Source organism: Mesoplodon bidens (genome assembly GCF_964165515.1).
Source record: "Mesoplodon bidens genome assembly, chromosome: 14".
Taxonomy (NCBI): domain Eukaryota; kingdom Metazoa; phylum Chordata; class Mammalia; order Artiodactyla; family Ziphiidae; genus Mesoplodon; species Mesoplodon bidens.
The window spans coordinates 76,029,754-76,052,542 of record NC_138170.1 but is presented as its reverse complement, the minus strand read 5'-3'; the positions used below and the strand labels follow the sequence as shown (position 1 = coordinate 76,052,542).

The window sequence follows — 22,789 nt, the reverse complement described above, 5'->3', positions numbered from 1 at the left end:
ACAGCGGGATGAGGAAGTACCCACGGGGTGGGGAGGTGACACAGACTTGAGACCTGCAGATTGTATCCAGGCTACAGATCTGTTTGATTTGGCTTACAGTATTAAAACATTAACAACAAAGTTGATAGCAGTGAAAAAGTTGGGAAAGTTCCCATAAAAATAAGATTTGTGGGCATTCTTGACAGTGTGGGGCAGTCTGGCCACCTGATGCTCACAGATAAGGGACAGCGGTCCTTTTTTGGCAGGGCTGGTGCTCTCCTGCTTGTCACAATGGCCAGGTGACCTCCTTTCTTTTTTCTTCTTTCGTTTTTTTTTTTTGCGGTACGCGGGCCTCTCACCGTTGTGGCCTCTCCCGTTGCGGAGCACAGGCTCCGGACGTGCAGGCTCAGCCGCCACGGCTCACGGGCCCAGCCGCTCTGCGGCATGTGGGATCCTCCCGGACCGGGGCACGAACCCGTGTCCCCTGCATCGGCAAGCGGACTCTCAACCATTGCGCCACCAGGGAAGCCCACCTTTCTCATTTTGGGCACCTGCTGAGCCCCCGCAGGTATTTTATTTTGTGACCTCAGATTTAAGATTTGGGAAGAGGAAGCAGAGTTTCATAGGAAACCAAGAATAAGTAGCCAGACAAGTGACGTCAGTGAACGGCAGGGGCCGCGAGGTCAGCAGTGACAGATGCCTCGGACAAGTGAGTCACGCACAGACGGGTTTGGTCCCCTGAAGGTGCCTTTAGCAAAAACACTTAGTGCGGCGTTAGGGTAGGTATTGTAGCAGAAGAAGGAAGGATGAGTGTAAAAAATGTTTTCAAGCAGCTGTGTTGCGAAGAGGAATTTGGGGTTGGGAGATTTTATTTTGTGTTATTTTTTGATATGTGAATGCCTTCAGCATATCTATATAAGGACGTAGGTGATATAAAATAGTACTTTCTTCACTTACCCTTGACTTACATTTTATAACTACAAGGAATCCAGTCTTGGCTTTGGTTGTTTAGCAGATTATCCTACAAGAAAAAGGTTGTTCTTATTAAAACTACCTGCTCCCAGGGTATAGAATGGCCTGAGGTACTTTATATGCCTATGAAGACGGCCCTGTGAACTTCTGATTTTACCGGCATTAAAGGCAGCTTTGCTATTCTGATATGTAAGCAGCAGTGCCTTCAGAGGGGTAATTCTACATTTTAACAACAGCAAGTTAAGTCAAGCCGTGGCCATGTGGTGATGTATAACCTGCATTTACTCATGCCTTTCTAAGCTGTCCATTTCTTTTTTTATCATTTGCCAGGTGGAATCTGTGTGATGATCTTATCAACCAGCATCCCTTCTATTTCAGTCTGGGTTCGTGTGCTTTTATTGGTTTTATGCCATATGCCAATTTTTCCATTTACTTTTTTTGTATTTGTTATGCTATAGCTTGATCTAACTTATTGTGTGTGTGTGTGTGTGTGTGTGTGTGTTGGAACTATCTTGTCTTTGATGTAAAACTCTTTTTATTAAGGAAAAAAATGTATCTCCCTTCTTCAGTGGCTGATAAACAAGCTACTTTTCCTCTGTGGTGGCCACAATTTCAAACCCACATCTGCTATGATTTTTCTTTTCTCCCAGTAGTGCAGTGGGCAAGAAAGACTTTAAAATTCGACATGGGATGGAAGCAGCCAGTAGCCAAGCTATGTGATAAATATAAACCAACTAATTGATTATCAGTCAATTCAACATGTAATTTTTAAGAACCTCATATGTGTCATGTGAGGTTCAAGGCACTGGGGGATACAGTGATGCATAAGGCAAAAGTTTCTGCTTTCATGGAGCTCATATCCAAGTGGGGAAACAAACTATAAATAAAATAAAGAAACAAAGCATATGTCTCTACGTGTATTTTAGGGATTAACAAATGCTAAGGGGAAAAAATAAAGTAAGGAAGGGGGCTTGGAGTTTCATCGAGGGATATTTTAGATAGGGTAACCAAGGGAGGCATCACTGAGAAGCTGTCATTTGACTAAAGACCTGAGAGAAGTGAGGAAGGAGCCATGCAATCACCTGGAGAGAGAGCATTCTAGGCACAGAGATCAGCCAGTGCAAAGGCCCTGAGGCAGGAATGTGCCTCACTTGGCATGATTAAGGACTGTTACAGAGACCAGTATGGGAATGAAAGAGAGTGAGAGGAGTAGGAGATGAAATCAGATGTCAGGTGGGGGAGGGGAGATTTTACTCTGAGTAACATGGAAGCCACTGCTGGGTTGAACACAGGAGCAAAGTGAAGTGACTTACATTTTGTCAGGATCTCCAGCTAAGGCATTCTCAACTCTTTTTGTGCCACGGACCCCTTTGGTAGTCTGGGAAGCCTATGGACCGCTTTTCAGAATAGCATTTTTAAATGCAAAAAAAAAAAAAGTCACAAGATAAAGAAGAATCCAATTGTATGCAAATACAGTTATCAAAATACTAAAACCAATTTATGACTTAGCAATACAGGTACATGTTCTTCTTTATTAACTCATTAAAGATAATCTAGCCATTTCAGATCACTGCAGTTCCTGGTGCACTGCTCTACCTGGTGGCAGCCTCTAATTTTTCAGATGTTCTAGAACAGTGATAACTCCAAGAGGGTTTTTTTTTTTTTTAATTTTTCTGACTGTTTCCTTGTGGCTGAACAGTTCAGGAGACCTGGGGTGTGGTCCCTTTGTTTCAGCAGATTCTCTGTATGGCCACATGCAGTCCATTTCCCTTCCACAGAGACATCTCTCACCTGGGTAACTCCTGGCTCACAAAGGTGTGGCCCGTACAGGCAGAATTCTTCATTATTCTAAGAAGAAAGAATCTATTTAAATATGCCCAGGGAATTCCCTGGCAGTCCAGTGGTTAGGACTCTGAGCTTCCACTGCAGGGGGCCTGGATTTGATCCCTGGTTGGGGAACTAAGATCCCACAAGCCACACGGCATGGCCAAGAAAAACAAAAAGTTAAATAAAATAAGTAAATAAACAAATAGCCCAGGTCATAGGGCTATATCTTGGCCAAACTCACCCATTTTCCGCTCTCTGTACCTACCACAAGCTTTTTAGCCTCCACGCCTTTGCACGTGTTCTTTCCTCTGCTTGGAGAACAGCCTTAGGCTTACCTGTCTCCTTTACTTGTTCACATCTGACCTGAGTCTCGGGGCTCAGCTCTGATGCACCTGGTTATGTAGTTGTCCTTCCTTCCCTATCTGAGGAGGACCCTTTACTTCCTCTGAACTGCAGCACCGTTTTGGTACCTCCCCTAGTGTTCATATTCTGCCTTGGGTTGCAGTTGTTTATTTACCTATTTACCGCCCTCCAAGCTCTCCTAAGGTGCTGTAAGCTCTGAGGCCAAGAGCCATGTTGTGTTTTGTTCTCCGTAGTTCCCAGGACAGGGCCTGCCCTAAAGCAGATGGGAATGAACAGCAGGAGCTTATGATTCCTACATATGACGCCACAGCACGTCGGCAGAGGGTCCTCTTTCCCTCAGATCTGGAAGTTCACTTAATGTCTACCCCACTCCCCCTCCTCCCTTCCCAAATACTGACCAAGGCTGCTTATGACCTTTTATGTTCTCAAGTAGAAACAACTCTTTTCTTAAGTGTTTTGTAATACTTGTAAAGAAATTTGCACAATGTTGGAGGTATAGAGTAGAAGGGAAAAAATCACCCAAATTCCATCATCCAGAGAGAATACATTTCACATTTTGGTGCATATTCTTATAGATTTTTTCTTTTCATTTTATAAAGTCAGACATAGTTTATAAAGATCAGAATCCTGACACTACTGTATTATAATTATTTTCTTCCTTTCCTTAGCATATTGTGACTATCTATTCATGAATCTATGGGCAGTGGAGCACAGTGGATAAGAGAAGAGCTTTAGAGCCTTATTGTTTGAGTTCAAACCATGAAGCTATCACTTAAGAGCTGTTGACCCTGGAGAGTTAGTTAACTTCTCTATTTACCAGTTTCTCTGTCTGTAAAATGACTCCAATAAAAATATTAGTTGAACCAGTGTTGTGAGATTAAGTGTGTTCAGGCACGCAAACACTTAGAGCGGCGCCTGACTCAGTATGTGGAGCTGTTACTATCATTTCAGTGTTTTTAATGGCCACAGAGTATTCCATTGCATAGCTACCTCCTAATCTATTTAACCATTCCCTTACTGATGGCCTTTTAGGTTCCCTGTGACTTTTTACTCTTATGAATAATTAATGATGCAGTGAACATCCTTATCTCTACATCTTCGGACACGTGTCTGATTTATTTCCTCAGGATGCATTCCAAATTTTGTGACACACATTACTAGTGTCCTCCAGAAGTGTTCCTTTAACCGGCTGATCCTGCTACTGTCATTGCATGATAGTTTTTTTTTTTCCCTGCACCCCCCAGAACTGTTTGCTTTCAGTTGCTTATTTTATCACTGTGTTAGTGTAGATGTTTGATGCATCAGCCATTGAAAACGGGACAGACGAGCTCAAGCACAGAGTCTAAAGTCCCCGGGTGAGCTGATTTGCCTGTTTCCTGGCTGCAGGCTGAGCCCCTGTTTTTGGTCAGCCACAAAGCAGGGGGACTCCTGCAAGGTGGAGGGAACCAGGCTGTTCCTTCCTGGGACCGGTGGAATGGTGGCAGTCCTGGAGGACCATGAAAAGGTCAGTGGCTGTGTGGTTCTGCTTTTTCTTATGAGGTGCTCACCCTTCCACAGGGCTTTCTTTATGTGGATTGTCTTTGGAGGTGACTCAGCAGCAGCCTGCTCCCTCCCTCTGTTCCCCAGGGGAGGTTGTCTAGGAATAGAACCTGAGAAGAGGACAGTGGTGTTTAGTTACCTGTGCTTCCAGCTCTTGGGATTTCTGGGGATAGTATTGCATTCACTCATTCTGGATGGCCAAGAGAAATATAATTTATATTAACCTTTCAAATGTCATTTAGAGGCCTTGCTTTAGAAAGCAGTGACTGGTTTCCTCTCCGAAGACCAGAACCCCTCTCAATTTATTTTTAATTCCTGAATATGTTAGACCCTGGGAAGTTTTCATTTTCTTCTTGGGACAGAGCAAAATAAAGGGGAAAAAATCATTGTTAATTCAAGGATTTTTCAAATTAACTTAAGGTACTTCTTGAAATTTGATAGTTTGGAAAAACTGAGTCATTTGGAGATATTCTAAATAATCTACTTCCTGAATCAACTAGACAGTGTTGTATTATTCTGATTGCTTTGGATTATAGGATTTAAATACAAACATAATTTACTGGCACATTAAATTCCATTATGGTGGCCTGGTTGCGATATTTTAATTTTATTTAAGCAAAACCCTGGACCACACTTCTCACTAGTGAAGCAAGGTAGAGGTGAGGTCAAATTTCACCTTTTCTTATTATTTGTATTATCTCATTACTCTTTGATTTTATTGAAAATTGGTCTGTGGATGAATGAATAGGGGCGAGACTACAAAACTGATATATATTTGCATCTTTTCCTGGAATATCAATGAGTTTCCTCAAGATTGACAGATTTGGTTAGGAGTGGGTGTGGCCAGGCGGAGCACCATGTCCCACAGGAAGTAGGTCACATCTTTGAAACTATATTAGTGCACGGGCCCTGTGTGTTATTCTGGCACCAAAAACATTAGCAAACATAAGACAGGCTCTCAGAGAAAATCACTAACCTTTACTCCTGACTCACGTTGTGTGAAGCATGCTTTGAGTTTCAACAAAAGGTTAACCTTGCTTTTATCTTTCCTCATTTACAAAGTTTTGCTTGTCTGACACCAGACGTGCCGGGGTTGAATTCTAAAAGAATAAGTGTTTTGGGGAAATTTCCCCAGCCCTTCTCAGCAGCTGAAGTGTTAGTATTATCTCTCATTCTGACCTTCCTCAACTTCCAGATCCCAGATAGGTGTCTGAGGATTTTTCCACTCTGCTCGTCGAGCAGTGGTTCACAACTGGGGATGATTTTGTTCTCGAGGGGACATTTGGCAATATCTAGAGACATTTTGGTTGTCACACCATGGGGGGTTGGGAGGAGGTGTACTGTCCTCTAGTGGGTAGAGGCCAGGGATGCTGCTCAACAGTGCATAGGACAGCCCCCAGGAAAAATAATTATCTGGCCTCAAAATGTCTATAGCGCTGAGGCCGAGGATCCCTGCTGTAGAAGTTTGCAAAGTCAGGATGTCTCCAGGGGAGCTAGCTGGTTGCCAGGAGGGTGCTTCAAGGTGTCATTTACCTGGTAGCCTTATCACGGATTGGGGTCGGCTCTCTCTCAGACTTGCAACTTCAGAAACTCACTTTCAGATGTCCCAGAGCTGATTAAACTCTAGGAGGCTGACTTGAATAGAAACCCCCAGGAAGGTGAGTAAATAACCTTCTTTTTGCCTTATTAAATTCCACTAATAAATAGAACTGGTGGACAGAGTGGACGCTTGTGTTGGCTGCATAGCTTCTATGCTGTCTGTTGGCAAGGAGCCTAGGAAATGAAATTGCTAGCAGGTGCCTCAGGGAGCCTGGAATCAGAACAAGGGGGAGATTTGGGGGTATCTAGTGATCCCTGAAACTCTGAGGTCTTAAACCTCCACTCAAGATGTATCACGTCAGTGTTGGAGATGCTGTGTCTTCAGGATAAGACTCTTCTCCTTTAGGAAGTGCTGGAATGGGTCTTGGCAACCCGTTTTGATCTTTTACACTTTTCCTCCTCTGTTTCCATTGCTGACCCACAGCCTTTCATTATCCATATTGATTCTTTTAATTAATTTACTTTTTGGTCTTGTTGGCTTGGGGGAGAGGAATTGGTTCAGTGAAAACGTGTCAAGCATCATTGGGTAACATCGTTTGAAGATTGATATTAGGACTCTGTCCCTAAATGGAGGCTTCTCAGTCTACTGGCTGGCACTGGGGTGACAACATTTCAGAAGAATGTGAGCAGGGCCATGACAGGTGCTCCCAGGATTCTCTGCAAGTACAGAGGACCCAGACCTCGGCTGCAGTGTCACTTGGAGTGTCTGCTTTGAGCTCTCAGGCACTGATTTTAGAGTTTAATTTTGGGAGAGCAACCTTATCCCTGTGATTCTGAGTTCTGGGAGAAGGACTGAGGGCATTATTATCACTCCTTGTACTGTCTGCTTGTTCGTTTGATTTTCCTCGTTCTGTTCCAAGATCGGATGTCAGGCCTCAGGATGATGGAAGAGTCCGATATGCCACTTAATCTTCACCTTTTCCCTCTCAGTGTTGGAGGCAGTCATCTTGTTCATTTTTGAAGGCTGTAGTCAACCCACCAAGACATACAGCCAGGCTAGAGGGGAGTCCAAGGATGCCGCAGAGGGTCTCCCTTTGTCCTGTGACGAGAGGAATTATGCAGAGGCTAGCAGTACTTGAGTGAGCTCGATGTGTTTTGCCAGGATCCTGCTGAATCACTGAGCACAGTCAGAAACCTGCTTAAGTGCTAAATCACAAATGATCCAGTCTTTTTTTTTTTTTTTGAACAGTTGCACACTGATACGGATGATCGGAACACAGAGAAACAGAACCGCTTGGTGGGATTGTTAAGCAGGAAGGAGAGAACGTGTTGGATGTCCACAGTTCTCTTCCCCCCAGACCTGCTGGTGTGGGCCATGTTCTGCCGTCTCTACCAATCCTTTCTTAACTTCCCCCAACAACGAAAAGAGGACCTTGATTTTCTACACTAACTGAAATCAGGCAGACCTACCTGAACTTGACTTCTGTCTCTGGCACTCATTAGGTGTGGAACTTTGGGCAGACAGCTTCTCTGAGCCTCAGTGTCCCACCTATAAAATGGGGATATCAGCACTTACCCCTTACAGTGGTTGAGGAGGGAGGTGATGTGGGTGAAACACTCGGGAAGGTTCCTGGTGTGTTGTAGGGACTCGGAAAATGATAGTTACCATCTTATGTGGCGAGGTCACACCTAGTGTGTGAATGCCCTAAGCAGGGAGTAAACGGACATAAATTCACGTAGAGAGGTACTGACTAATTTTACGTGTTTTCCAAAAATCCAGTTTTTTGGACAGAAATCATGGTGATGGGAAATGAGGGAAGGCACAAGAATTCTGAGTTTTGGGGGAAGGAGAGAGAAAAAGATAGCCTGGGATGTTATTCGTGCATCAGACATTCATGCCCACGGGGCATCAGTTTTTGTAAAAAAGATAATATTTGGCTAACCTCACAGTCTGTCCCTGGGCCAGCCCCAACCTTCTGGGTGCTGAGCCAGTGCCCAGCAGTGCTGGGGTTTCTTAGAAGTGCTGAATAGCCTAAGGACTTTGTTAATTTTTTTCTTCAGTAATTAATATAGTCATATCAAAGCTGTTTGCAGTTAATTAATTATCTCCTAGCCAGATTAATCTTACCTTTCTTTAAAATGTGCTACATTTGGAAAGGCGTCTGCTAGGGAAAGGAAGCCTATATATATGTGCTGTATCCTTTAAAAAAGGCACAACATTTCTGCATTTCAAGTGAAACACAAATATCCGGGGCTAACCCTTTGAGGTGCTGCTGGGAGTCTGTGGAGGAGAAAGAAGAGGAGAGGGAGGAGGGGAAGGAGGATGTTAGCTCCTGAATGGATTTTATTTATCCCTGTTGAGATTTCTCTACCTCTTTTGCCACGTGTCCCATCTCAGAAGTTCAGTTTGGGTAATGCTGCATGTTTTTCTGGATTCTTCCTCATTATCATCTCTATTAGAGCTGGAAATTCACTGAAGGATTGATCTGGCCACTGTTGGGACCGGCTTGGAAACCATTCCTGCTTTGCTCCCTCTCACTGCCCCCTGGGTGTTGGTAGGACACCTCCCCTTGTTTGTTGTTTGGTTTGGGGTCTGTGGGCTCCTGGGGTGGGGTTGAGGGCAGGCACTGCGTCTTGTTGTAAACCCCGTGCCCTGGATAACGCCGGGCAGAGCTTCAACTATAATAAAAGTTTGCAATGACTGACGTAGCTGGGGGCACTGCTTTCAGTTTTTTCTGAAGCTCAGAATCAATCTTTTCTTCTTTATCTTCTCCTCCTCCCCTTTGAACCTATAGCATTGATCGGAAAACGTGAAAGTCAATGGATAGATGCTTAGATACTAGTATAAATCTATGGGGATGCGCCACCGTGAGGCAAAGCTTACCTTGTTGGGAATTGAAGGGTTTTTTTTACTTTCTTTAATTTTTTTCAGAGTGAAAAATTGAAATTTGTCCTTTTATTTGTTTTGATCCAAACTTAATTCTCCCCCACACATCACACACACACACACACACACACACACGCGCGCGCGTTAACTAGGGAACTTTGATCTAACACCTGTAGTTATTTCTGATCTGTGAAATATGACAATGGCCAAATGAAGCAAAATGGAATTTGGCCAGCCTTCGAAACCTATCGATTTCAAACTAGAGTGGCAGTATTCATTCTATTAGCGCAGTCACACTCAGAACTTGGTCTCTAATGTGGATTAAAGGTACTCATTTAGAGGTTTATAAGTATATCCTTGATGAATTAGCTAATATTATGAATTAGCTAAAATAATGCTTCTAGAAGACGCTGCGTGGGACGTGACTGCAGCCCTAACTCTAGTGCCTCGTTTTATCCTTGGATATTTTCTTGGCCTGGGGGTCAGTGGAGATGTCCCACGTGTCCACTCCAGTCACGATCTGAGGGTCCTGGGGCCTGAAAGTGGTTGTGAATCATTTCCTGATGTCTCTGTAGCTACGTGTCCAGTGGGAGTCACGGGTCCCTGAGAGTTAGATGGAGCTCTAAGATATGGGTCTAATCAGTAAAACACCCAGGACATTGAGCCTGAGATAAGACTTCTTGTATGTGTTTTCCCCTTGGAGTTCCAACTTGACGCATGCTTTCTTCTGCAGGTGAGAGTGATTTTCCAGCGACTGCTTTGGCCAGTACAACCAGAGAACAGGATTCTTCTCTTCTTTTTGGCCACTAAATGCCTCTGTGCACCACACATTCCAGTGAAGGAAGAAGGGTGGAGCTTCTTGGATGACGATGGACATTCCGCTGGGCAGGATGAGGGCAGAGTGTGTGACATCAACACCACAGGGGTAAGCGCTGCCTCTCTGACGTTTTCTCTGACACCATGACTTATCAAAGGAAGGGGAGAGCAAACCTTATAGTGCAGTGACAGAAATGAAAGTCAGACATCAGGGAGACTCTTCCGACTGTAAAATCCACGGGGCAGTTGGGGCAAATGACTAAGGGAGAAAGGGAGAGTGCCAGCCTGGAAGGATGGGGCTGCAGTTATCCTGGGAGGCATGGCAGGTCAACTATGGAAGATTCTGTCGTCTGTGTGGCTCACCCCCTTTTGTTGTTTGTGGTTCAGACTTGAGGGAGTGACATTTGTGTCCATTTGAGTCAGTCTGGCCTGAAATCGGTGCGTAGACCTGGGGTTGGTGAGAATCTCACTCAGGTCACAGATTGAGGGCTTATTGGCAGTGCCTGGACCGGGGGTACATTTTTGTTTGAGCCACATAATGTTAAAAACTTTCTGGATCAATTCTAATTACAGTTGAGATATACCACGTAAAAAGCAGGATTTCTGGGTTTTCCGGGAGCCCTGTAAGATACACCTAGACTGGCCCTCTGTTCCCACAAAGGACTCTGGTGCTGAGTAGCCTTTGCCACTTAGACAAGCATGGGTGGTTCGCCACAGTCCCCAACCTGACCACTTCATTTGTGTAACTTACTTGTTTGGCCACTGGAAGCATTTCATGTCACCATGGCTGATCTAGATCCTTCTGCTGGCTCTTTCACAAAAACAGTGATCGTTTTTGTTAATTCATCCAGATAAAAGTGTCTTTCACTAGTCGGTGGAGAGCAATTAGCATAAGGGGCTGTGAAGATGATGAGACATGATCCCCTCTGCAGAAGAGCTTGGAGTCTAGTGACAGCCATGGTCAGACTTGTGGAGGATAAAGAGAATTGTAAAAACACTATAATCCCTTGTGGTAGGGGCTCAAATAAAAATGCACCTGCAGGGCTGTGGGAAAAGGTGAGCAGAGCCGGCAAGTAGGGGCAGTGGTGAACTATTAATTTGGCGTAGGTGCATTCACATGCTCCAGAACTCCCTCTTCTGGACACCAGAATGTCACTCTGACAGCCGTTTGTATGTACGTCTGTCCATGTAACATGACTCAGGTGGAGCTGTGACTCAGATGGAGCTACTGCAGAGTTAAGGCTCCCCTCTTGGGGCAAAGTCCACGTTTTTCTTGTTTCTGGTTGAAAATCTTTCAATTTGCTTTTTACAAATAGGAGAGATTTCTGGCTTTTTGTCTCACTGAATCAGCCCTCTGAGCAGCCCTCCTGCTTGGAGATGAGCTGCATGGATTACAGGGATCCCTGGAGTTTCCAGAGGGGATTGGCCACACTAAACAGAGTCCAGAGGGAATAACTACCAGTCTAATATGACCGGTCCAGGTGGACGGGGCAAGAGAGGGAAGGGAGTAAGGAGGGGCGGGAAAGGGGAGGTAGGGATACTGTTACCTTAATGTCTTATTTTCGGAATAAGGTTTTACATGTATCTTATGCTTTGTGTTTTCAAAAGACTTTTGCCTTTGTTATTGTATCATCAAGGTGTGTACATCATCTTTTGTAGATCAAGAATCTCCCACCCAAGGTCATGTAGCTGGGGAGTGGCAGCTCAAGCACAAGTTTTCGGAGTCTTGACATTTTTCTCTATTCTTTAGTTGCTTCTGGTAGTTCAGCACAGATAAGGGGACCTGGTGGGTTCATTTCTTTCAGTTCAACATTTAAAAGTTGGGTTTAGGGATTACCTGGTGGCGCAGTGGTTGAGAGTCTGCCTGCCGATGCGGGGGACACGGGTTCGTGCCCCGGTCCGGGAAGATCCCACATGCCGTGGAGTGGCTGGGCCCGTGAGCCATGGCCGCTGAGCCTACGCATCCGGAGCCTGTGCCCCGCAACGGGAGAGGCCACAACAGTGAGAGGCCTGTGTACCACAAAAAAAAAAAGAAAAAAAAAAAAGTTGGGTTTAGGTGATGAATGTTCTGGATTAGGGCGACCTGGGACCTATGCCATTGGTGTGTTGTCAGCTGCACTTAATGCTGTTGGAACATGTCAGATGTGGGATAGACCAAGAGGGAGTTTCCTTGATGTTTATTTGGCCAGTGGGAATCACACTTTATATCCAGGCTTCCTCACTGGGCTGGGAAGAAACGTTGGAAGGCTACTGGGGGATTGGCTCCATGTAGAAGGCTCAGGATGCCCAGGAAATGCTGATCCCCAGAAACAAAGACTTAAATCCAGCAAGCTCTTTGAAGTTTTGTGTGTCCTGTACTCTGGCTCTGGACATGTCCTCCTAAATGTCTCATAAACAGCTGTTTCTTTCTCAGGATTGTGCTATTTTAGCTGCTGTAAAAACGCTCTGATTCACAAAGGCCGGAATCAAGGACCACTAGCATTTCCATTTCCAAATTCATAGTCAGGGTGGACCGCGCAATGCCATTGACATTTCATTATACTCTCTGCTCCTCTATAGCCCCACATTGACTTCTGATTTTCTTTCCCTTACACGTTACCCACCCCAGTGCACGGGGAGCTTGCTGTAGGAGAAGATCATCACCAGGGAAGGTGCCTGGTGAGAGGATGCTCAATACTTGGGTGTGGATTGAATTTAGATTTTCAAGTCTGTTTACATTTGTTTAGTTATACTTGGAATATTCTCATATGGCATGGCCAGAAATACAATTTAGTATGACCTGCCCTTTTTAAAAACATAAATTATTTTTCTTTTAAATTTAATAGAATGAAATACAGCTCTTTCAGAAGAAAGTTCCAAAAAGATGGCATTATTAATGCAGAAAAATGCCCCCCCCCCTTTTTTTTTGATTTCATGATAGGACTAATGTAGATTTTGGACAAGTGGGAAGGAAAAAAGAATCAAGGTTTTCTGTTTACTTTTATAGAATTGATTTTAAAAAGTGGTTCTGCCCAATAAAGCAAGTACAAGTGGCTTGTATTTGTTTTGCTTTTGTTACTTTTCTGAGCAAATCAAGTGCATTATCAAATGCCACCCATGCACATGTGTGCATGTATATGTCTCACCCTTGAAAAGACACAGGTTTTTTTTGTTTTTTTTTTTTTGCGGTACGCGGGCCTCTCACTGCTGTGGCCTCTCCCGTTGCGGAGCACAGGCTCCGGACGCGCAGGCTCAGCAGCCATGGCTCACGGGCCCAGCCGCTGCGCGGCATGTGGGACCTTCCCAGACCGGGGCACGAACCCGTGTCCCCTGCATCGGCAGGCAGACTCTCAACCACTGCGCCACCAGGGAAGCCCAGAAAAGACACAGTTTTGAGAGTATTTTAAAAGTGATTTTGAAAGCGTGAAGCAAAGAGAGCGGTAAGAGATTAATGGCTTTGGAAAGGCTTTATGGGTGCCACTTGGAGAGAAGTGGGTCAATGTGGTTTTTCTTTTAAGCTGCCAGAGAATATCTTGGATTTTTGACATCTGTTCTTTCTTTTCAATCTTACAAATACCAAGAGGAACAAGGTGGCCACATACAGTATATGGTGTTCTCACCATGAGTGATTTGGGTTGGTAGTAGGCAGGAGGATTGATACAATGAACCGAAGCTCTTCTTGAGGAAGAGAATGAAAATAGCATTTGATTTTTCTACCTTGCGGCCAGATGCCTTTGGTACCCACAGATGTGCCTGATTTGAGACCGCAGGTGTCCTTGGCATGCTAGTACCAAATCTCCTATCAAAGGATATAGCATTCGTTAATGAGGATGACTGATAAAATATGTAAAATTGAAGCTCAACCAGTCCCTCCTTCCTCCCACTTAAAAAAAAATTAAATACTCATATTTGAGGCATACTGGAAAGAGTTTGCCCTATAAAAGCTGTATAATGTTGGCTAAACTATGAGCCTCAGATTTCCCTGTTTGCAACATGGGGTATAAGATCTACCCCTTAGGACTGTGGGAGAATTAAATGAAATGGTTCAGTCATTCAGGGATACTTACACTGAGGTACTGCTTGAAATTCTGGGAGTTAAAAGGTGCACAATAGTGTCTATGAAAGCATTTACCACAGTGCATGGCTCAAAAAGGTGCTTAGTAAACTTTTCTTAAAACATTGTGGATGGAGAATTTTAACATGTACAAAAATAGAATAATGCATTAACCTCCTCTGTACCCATCACTCAGCTGATTGTCATAATTATTAATTCATGGCCATCTTGTACGTCAGTGCCTCCACCCCGTCCCCACCAACCCCACATCAGTGGATTATTTTGAAATGAATCCTAAATGTTGTATAATTTTATCCATAAGATTTTAGTGTATATTTCCAAAAGATAAAGATTCTTTTTGAGAGCATAATTACAATACCATTAGCACATTGAAAAAATGACAGTTATTATTTTATGTCATCAAGTGTCATTTAGCATTCAAATGTCCCTGATTTTCATATGTATTTTTAAAAGCATTTGGCTAGCTCAAGTCAGTATCCATACAAAGCCACATGCTGGATTATTTGATATGTCATGTATTTGATCCATGTCATTTGTCCTGTATAATTTCCCACAGTCTGTTTTTTGCTGATTGCATCCATATAGTGTCTTTGAACATGTTCCTCTGAAGTCTCTATTTTACTTCAACTGGTAGATCTAGAGGCTAGATCAAATTCAGGTCTGACGTTTTGGGGGCTGGTATAGTTCAGGATTGTGTATATATTTCCATCAGGAGGCACATTCTATCTTGTTGTCTCTTTTTGTTACACCAGGCTTGATCAGTGGGTTCAGGTATTGCTCCTCTGATCTACCAGTTATGAAGCTCCCCATCAGCTTTATATCTGGGTTTTAGCAGCCATTTATGATCATTGCCCAGATCTGTTATTTCATTATGAGTTGCAAAATGGTGAGATTTTAATTCTATCATTCTTTCACTGTTTTCCAAAATGGCTACCCATAATGCTTGAGGGTTCCAATTTCTCCACATCCTCACGAACAGTTATGGTATTATAACACAATACAATATTGTATTATTATTACTTTTGGGGTTTTTTTTTTGCGGTGTGCGGGCCTCTCACTGTTGTGGCCTCTCCAGTTGCGAAGCACAGGCTCCGGACGCGCAGGCTCAGCGGCCATGGCTCATGGGCCCAGCCGCTCCGCGGCATGTGGGATCTTCCCGGACCGGGGCACGAACCTGTGTCCCCTGCATCGGCAGGCGGACTCTCAACCACTGTGCCACCAGGGAAGCCCTATTATTACTTTTTGATTATAACCGTCCTAGTAGTGTGAAGTGGTAATTCATTGTGATTTTGATTTGTATTTTCCTAATGACTAATGATATTGAGCATCTTTTCATGTACTTTTTGGTTATTTATATATCTTTGGAGAAACATCTAGAAAATCCTTTGCCCATTTGTCTTTTTACTGTTGAGTTGTAAGAGTTTTTTTTTTTTAAATCCTATTCTGGATACTAGACTCCTATCAGATATACGATTTGCAAGTATTTTCTCCTATTTTGTGGGCAGTTTTGCTAGATATGTCCAAATTCCCCTTCATAAGATTCCCTTTCATTTTGTATTCCCAGTCTGTGAAAGTGTTTGCTTCCCCATATACTTGATAATAGAGTCTGTAGTCCAATTTTTGGATTTTTTTTTCCATTTTGGTATTGGATATGATACTGCACCATGAGTTTAATGTGCATTTATCTTACTATGAGCAAGGTAGAACTTTTTTCTTTCCTGTTTTAAGACCCATTTGCATTTTTTTCTGTGAACTGTCTGTTCGTATCTGGTCTGTTTTTCTATATTGTTGTTCTCTTTTTTCTTCTCTGTCTAAAGCTTTTTACATGCTAGGTACCACTTGTCTGTGATGTAAGTGGCAAATACTTTTTCCCGTATTCTCTTTTTTAACATTGCTTATGGCATGTTTTTCCATACCAAAATTTTTACTTTTATGTAATCAAAAATTTTTTGGTTATTTATTTCTATATTTTTAGTCACAATTAGAGAAGTTTTTCTCACTTATAGAGGAATTGACCCATGTTTTTATTTAGTGTGTGCATAGTTATATATATATATATGGTTCACACTAAGTGCGGGTATATGTGTATATAACATACATCCCTTTATATGTACATTTACATATAACTTCATATGTAAAATATATACTGTATATAAATAGATACTAAATATATATAGATATACCTTCGATGCAGCAAGTATTTTCTGAATGGAAGTAAATGATGCCTGTTAAATAAATGCTGGCCTGAGTATAGGAATCTTGTAAATAATGATGTTCAGTATCTGCGTTTCTTATGCCACTTTAGATGTGTGAGCCAGCACGCTGTAGAGCAGAGGGTTTGGCCTAAGGAGCCCTGGCTTGGGTTTTGCTCTAACCCTTAATAGCTGCATGATGCCCATTCATCTCTTCTGATCCTGCTTCCTCATCTGCAAAATCCCAAAGTAATAGTGAGGAGTAAATGATATAAGGACTGTTGGTAATTGGCCAGGGACTAGCTGTATGTAAGGGAACCTTGCTACAGTCTGTAAAGGTGGGCGTCTTCTTTTTCCCCGCCCTCCGTAGGCTGCTATGGGCCAGACACAGCCAAAGAAATCAACACTGTACTCTGGCCGCCGTGACGTAGAGAATCTCATCTTGCCCTCTGAGCTGAAGCATGTGATCTGATCCAGAGACGCTTTCCTTTTTCTTTCTTCTGAAAGACCCACAACAAGAGATCCCTGGTTTTATGATGCGTGTTGCTTTTGTGATTAGACTTTGAGGAATGAGTGGACCTCAGAACGGGCTCTCTTTTACTGGCATGGAGTCAATACAAAGCAAGGGGGACAGATCAAGAAGACGGATATTATGGTTGATAACATTGTTCTTTGGAAAAGTGACTGTGAAACAGTTGGGACATGGATGGCACAGTCTCTGATTGAGACTGACTTGAGCAGGTAGTATCATGAAGGCGGACAGTGGCTTTCTACCATTGTGGGTCTCCAGGAGAGCCAAGGAGATAATGTCCATTAAAGCCTTAACGCTAGCTTAGCTGAAACTAGTTCCTTGGAACATTTTACTACTCTACTTGCCATGAGCATAAGCCTGCTTATGAAAGCCTCTGAAAGCTTTCTGAGGTTCCATAAATATTTGGACCAAGCCGTAAGCTCTGATTTAGGCCCTTCAGAGAAGATCTCTAACTAAAAATAGAAAGCAGAGGCAGAAAAAAATCAAGTCTTTTAAAGAGGTCAGCAAATCTATGAAGCGTTTTGCCATGCCAGGCTGAGGTCTCTGGTATCATGGGACCACATTCAGTGCTGGTGAGTCCAGAGCAAATGGCCACGTATTCCTTATGACACTAGGCTTCCTCCTAGGGTGGATGGCAGAGGGCTGTGTTTTCAGGCTGCGTCCTCTGGGGTGTCCTTTTCAGAGGAGGAATCTCTTGTCTCGCCGACAGATTTGGCTTTCCATAAACATAAGGGCAAGAAATTCCTACTTGACCTTTCTGTTTCCTCTAATGATGTCACCCACTAATGCAGAGTAGAAAACACATCCTCCTTTTGACTTTCCACTTCTTCATCTTTTCCTTCCAATCAATCACCAAGTCCTGTCAATGCCACTTTATAAACGTTTGAATTTGTCACTTTATATACACCACTGCTCTATGAGTTTGGGTCCTCTCACCTATTCTATTGAAGCCCTACCTCCTTGGCTCCAGCCATTCCCACCAGCAGTCTTCCCTCCTGCTGTCAGTGGGGTCTTTCCAAGTTACAGTCACAAATATAGCCACGCCCACTTATTGATTAAGACGATTTCGTGGTCTTACCTACAGGATCAAGTCCAGACTCTTTAGATTGATACACAAGTCTCTTTACAGTCTGGCTTGTGCCCACCTTTTGATACCTTCGGTTGGGAATGTCCTTTTCCCTCTTTGCTGAGCTCTGCTTAAACCTTTAACATTTGACCTGAATAGAACCTCTTCCATGAAGCTTCTCCAGACAGAAGTCATTGTTCTTCTCTCAATAAACCCAAAGATGCTTGACTCATTTCTGTTATAACACTTCCCACATTGGGTTATTAAATTATAATAAGGAAAAAAAATAGGAAGGGATGGGGGGGATGTGTGTAGTGGAAATAGCATGGGCTTGGGGGTTAATCCAACCTGGGTTTAAATCGTAGCTCTAGTCCACTTCTCTGAGTTTCTGTTTTCCTATACACCTACCTTATAGTACTGGAAGGATTAAAAGACGTAATAAAAACAAAACATCTACTAGTACTCGGTTGGAACTCAGTATATAACAGTTTCCTACCTTTCTTTTATTTGCATCATTGGCTCTGAGGAAGCGTCATTCTATTGGATGATGGTCAAAATCTATTATTTTTCTCTCTGAGAAATGGTTCTGGTACATCTTGGTTAGTGTCAAGAATAAAATAGCCTGTGTGTGCTGGACTGGTATAGACTTGGGTGTCATAGATTGGGAGCGTGTGGGAAACTGTGAAGGGAGGGAGGAGACGGCAGAGGAGCCTGTTCGTGTCAGGAAACTGATAGTGCAGTTAACTTGAAAAGGTTCCCTAAGTCAGTTTCTTCCCTTGTGGATGTACCTGAAACCCCATCCCGTGAAGTGTAACTGTATCTTTTAAGATACTTACGGACAGGGAGATAATTATATCCTCTTGATTGTCCACATCGAAACGTGGGGAATAGGGCTTTTTCTAAACGGAGTGAAACCTTGGAGCGTAAGAGGAAACCTACTTCTTTTGTAAGAGCTGAGCTGAGCCCCCAGGGATGTGTGGGTTGCGGACGAGGTGCAGAGCAGAGGAGAGAGCTGTTCCTGAGGGTGCACGACCAAGCCCTAGGGGCCAGGAGAGATGAGCTACAAGCCGGGCAGCAAATAGCCTGTCACGTCTGAATTGAGCGTTTCCAAATGAGGAAGCCTCGTGGTTGAGACTGGAGATGCTTGTATTGTGTAAGTGATCCCAATTGCATTGCTTTTGGGGGAGTGGGAGGTAATTTTGGATGGCTAAAAAATAGAGAAATAGGAATTGGGGTTCATAAAAATTATATGACAGTCTTTTTCCAAAAAATGGATATATAAACCCATTTAAAAAAAAAATGGAAACCAAAAACCTGTCTTGTGTCGATTCTCTTCTAATCAAAAAGGGGATAGCGTATTCTTTTTTTTTTTTTCCTGTTTTCTATTTTGCTTTTAATGTAGCCCATCATCCTGGAAAGGGCAGTTTAAAAATAAGCTTGGCACGGCTGGCTGCATGGGACAGGGCTAAATGCCGTCTTATGTTCCTTCCAGGTCCAGCGTGAACTCCATCTCCCTTCCCAGCCAGCTCACCGCCGCCTGTATCCACCATGGTGTTTGGTGAGATTTTCCACCGCCCTGGACAAGACAAGGAACTTGTCAACTTGAACGTGGGGGGCTTTAAACAGTCCATCGACCAGAGCACCCTCCTGCGCTTTCCTCACACCAGACTCGGGAAGCTGCTCAGCTGCCACTCGGAAGAGGCCATCCTGGAACTGTGTGATGACTACAGCGTGGCCGATAAAGAGTACTATTTTGATCGGAACCCCTCCCTGTTCAGATACGTTTTGAACTTTTATTACACGGGGAAGCTGCACGTCATGGAGGAGCTGTGCGTGTTCTCGTTCTGCCAGGAGATCGAGTACTGGGGCATCAACGAGCTCTTCCTAGATTCCTGCTGCAGTAATCGCTACCACGAGCGCAAGGAGGAAAACCACGAGAAGGACTGGGACCAGAAGAGCAATGATGTGAGTACCGACTCCTCGTTCGAAGAGTCGTCTCTGTTCGAGAAGGAGCTGGAGAAGTTTGACAAGCTGCGATTCGGTCAGCTCCGGAAGAAGATCTGGATTCGCACGGAGAACCCAGCCTACTGCCTGTCGGCCAAGCTCATCGCCATCTCCTCCCTGAGCGTGGTGCTGGCCTCCATCGTGGCCATGTGCGTCCACAGCATGTCGGAGTTCCAGAACGAGGACGGGGAGGTGGACGACCCCGTGCTGGAAGGCGTCGAGATCGCGTGCATCGCGTGGTTCACTGTCGAGCTGGCCATCCGGCTGGTTGCTGCTCCCTGTCAAAAGAAATTCTGGAAAAATCCTCTGAACATAATCGACTTCATCTCCATTATTCCCTTTTATGCCACGTTGGCTGTAGACACCAAGAAGGAAGAGAGCGAGGACATTGAAAACATGGGCAAGGTGGTCCAGATCCTCAGGCTTATGAGGATTTTCCGCATCCTCAAGCTTGCCCGGCACTCGGTAGGACTTCGGTCTCTCGGTGCCACACTGAGGCATAGCTACCACGAAGTTGGGCTGCTGCTTCTCTTCCTGTCGGTGGGCATTTCCATCTTTTCTGTGCTTATCTACTCTGTGGAGAAAGATGACCACACGTCCAGCCTCACCAGCATCCCTGTCTGCTGGTGGTGGGCCACCATCAGCATGACAACCGTGGGCTACGGAGACACCCACCCAGTCACCTTGGCTGGGAAGCTTATCGCCAGCACGTGCATCATCTGTGGCATCTTGGTGGTGGCCCTTCCCATCACCATTATCTTCAACAAGTTTTCCAAGTACTACCAGAAGCAAAAGGACATTGACGTGGACCAGTGTAGTGAGGACCCACCGGAGAAGTGTCACGAGCTCCCTTACTTTAACATTAGGGACATTTATGCCCAGCGGATGCATGCCTTCATCACCAGTCTCTCTTCTGTGGGCATCGTGGTGAGCGACCCCGATACCACAGACGCTTCAAGCATTGAAGACAACGAGGATGTTTATAATGTGGCATCCTTGGAGAATTGCACAGCAAAATGAGCAGGGACGTTTGTGCCTGTACCTTGTGTCCCTTACCGATGTTAGGTTAACACAGCTTTATAAACCTCAGTGGGTTTGTTAAAATCATTTAATTCTCAGGGTGTACTTTTCAGCCATAGTTGGACATTTCATTGCTCTGAAATGATAGAAACGTCTTTATTTTTTTCAGTGAGGCGAATTAAATGCCTTGCTCTGAAATATATTCTTTACAAGAGAGAGTTGTGATATGATTTTTGAAAAACAAAAGGTAGATGGTACTGGGTGGTATTTCTTGCTACGGCTTACGTATCATTCTGTGTTTATCATTTACTCACATTGAGCTAACTGTCAATTACTGACAAGTAGAATCAAAGGCCCAGCTGACTGAAGACTACAAGCATGTAAGATCCACAAAATGAGACAATGCATGTCAATCCATGTTCACGTTCTAAACATGGACATTAGGAGCCTAATAAACTGCCTAATTCAGTATGGAGAATGTCTTGGTCGTATGTTTTCATGTCAAGTAAGTATATTTCAGTATATTCACAACTGGCTTGGGAGGGAAAAGCTCTTTTTGGCACACATGAAGAGCCCTTTCTGTGTGTTTCTGAATTTTGGATATACATCAACAGTGGGCTAGTTCTTTTGTTCAGTAGACTTGGTAGTGGTTGGCAAGTGGGAGGATCACATTCATGATTAAACCACACTGTCCACTGTAACCTGATTATACATGTGCATGTTTAGGACATACTCAGATTGGCATATGTGCATGAAACATGTGCCCTTACAGATATGTTTCCAGTGTATATTTTCTAATTTCTACTGCTCAGATAAAACCTCATCACCTGAAAATTACAGAGCAGTGTTAACTTACACACTCACAGGCAGAGATACATTCAGTGAATGGAAGAAAGGAGAAATGCTGTACAAACACAGATGTGATTCACTATGGCCAGAGGAGTGAGACTTAAATCACTGAACAAAGCTATGCCAGCAGCTGTGAAATGAGCCAACATTTAAAAATAGCCTGAGAGGCAGTCCTGTCCGCCTCTTATGTTTCTACCCCTCATAACGAAAGACATGCATACTCATATCCAGAGCAGTGACAGCAATTCTATCCCAGGCGGAGAGAATTTAGCTAAAATCTTAATTTTGGAGATGTATGGCGACTCTAACTCATGCTGTCAGACTGGGTTCTTTCCATGAGATCTTCTGAATGGAAGAGCCACGTGGATTTATGATCCAACTTTTTATGTTTGCAGGTGGGTTTTGTTGAAAGAAAGACATTCTCTGTAGGTTACCTGATGAAGGTAACCTTCTGACTCATCACTCCTTCTAATGTTTTCTTGACTTCTGAGATGGATACCACTGAACAGGGTTTATAGTTATTTTATTTTATTTATTTATTTATTTATGTTTTTGTGGTACGCGGGCCTCTCACTGTTGTGGCCTCTCCCGTTGCGGAGCACAGGCTCTGGACGCGCAGGCTCAGCGGCCATGGCTCACGGGCCCAGCCGCTCCGTGGCATGTGGGATCCTCCCAGATCGAGGCACGAACCCGTATCCCCTGCATCGGCAGGCAGACTCTCAACCACTGCGCCACCAGGGAAGCCCTATAGTTATTTTTAAATCTGGAGGTTTATTACATGCATGTGTGTCATCCCCTGCCCATTTAAAAAAATGTTTCTTTTTCCCCAAGTGCCTTTGATGTTGGCATAAATACAGTTTTGAAGCATGGTAGTAGAACTTGGAACCCAGTTTTATTTAAGATTTCCCAAATAGTCATATAGTGATTGAAGACTGCTTATATAGTAACAGTAATAGCAATAGTAATAACAATAGCAGTGGTAATAACAGCAACAGCAATAATAATAATAAGCTACTATGTAAAGGCTTTACCTATATAATCTCATTTATTCCTTACAACATCCCTAGCAGCAAGGCTTTATTACTGTCTCCATTTAAAAATGAGGACACAGGACTTCCCTGGTAGCACGGTAGTTAAGAATCTGCCTGCC

The 22,789-nt window shown here is 43.8% G+C and overlaps 1 protein-coding gene across 1 annotated transcript; it reads left to right on the top strand.

The window, feature by feature from the left end:
* Positions 1 to 9,925: 9,925 nt before the first annotated feature.
* Positions 9,926 to 21,111, top strand: KCNS3 (potassium voltage-gated channel modifier subfamily S member 3). Its single transcript, XM_081253999.1, has 2 exons — positions 9,926 to 10,031; positions 19,259 to 21,111. The coding sequence occupies exon 2, from the start codon at positions 19,315 to 19,317 to the stop codon at positions 20,788 to 20,790; it is 1,476 nt and encodes a 491-aa protein (XP_081110125.1). The 5' UTR covers positions 9,926 to 10,031; positions 19,259 to 19,314; the 3' UTR covers positions 20,791 to 21,111.
* Positions 21,112 to 22,789: the final 1,678 nt, after the last annotated feature.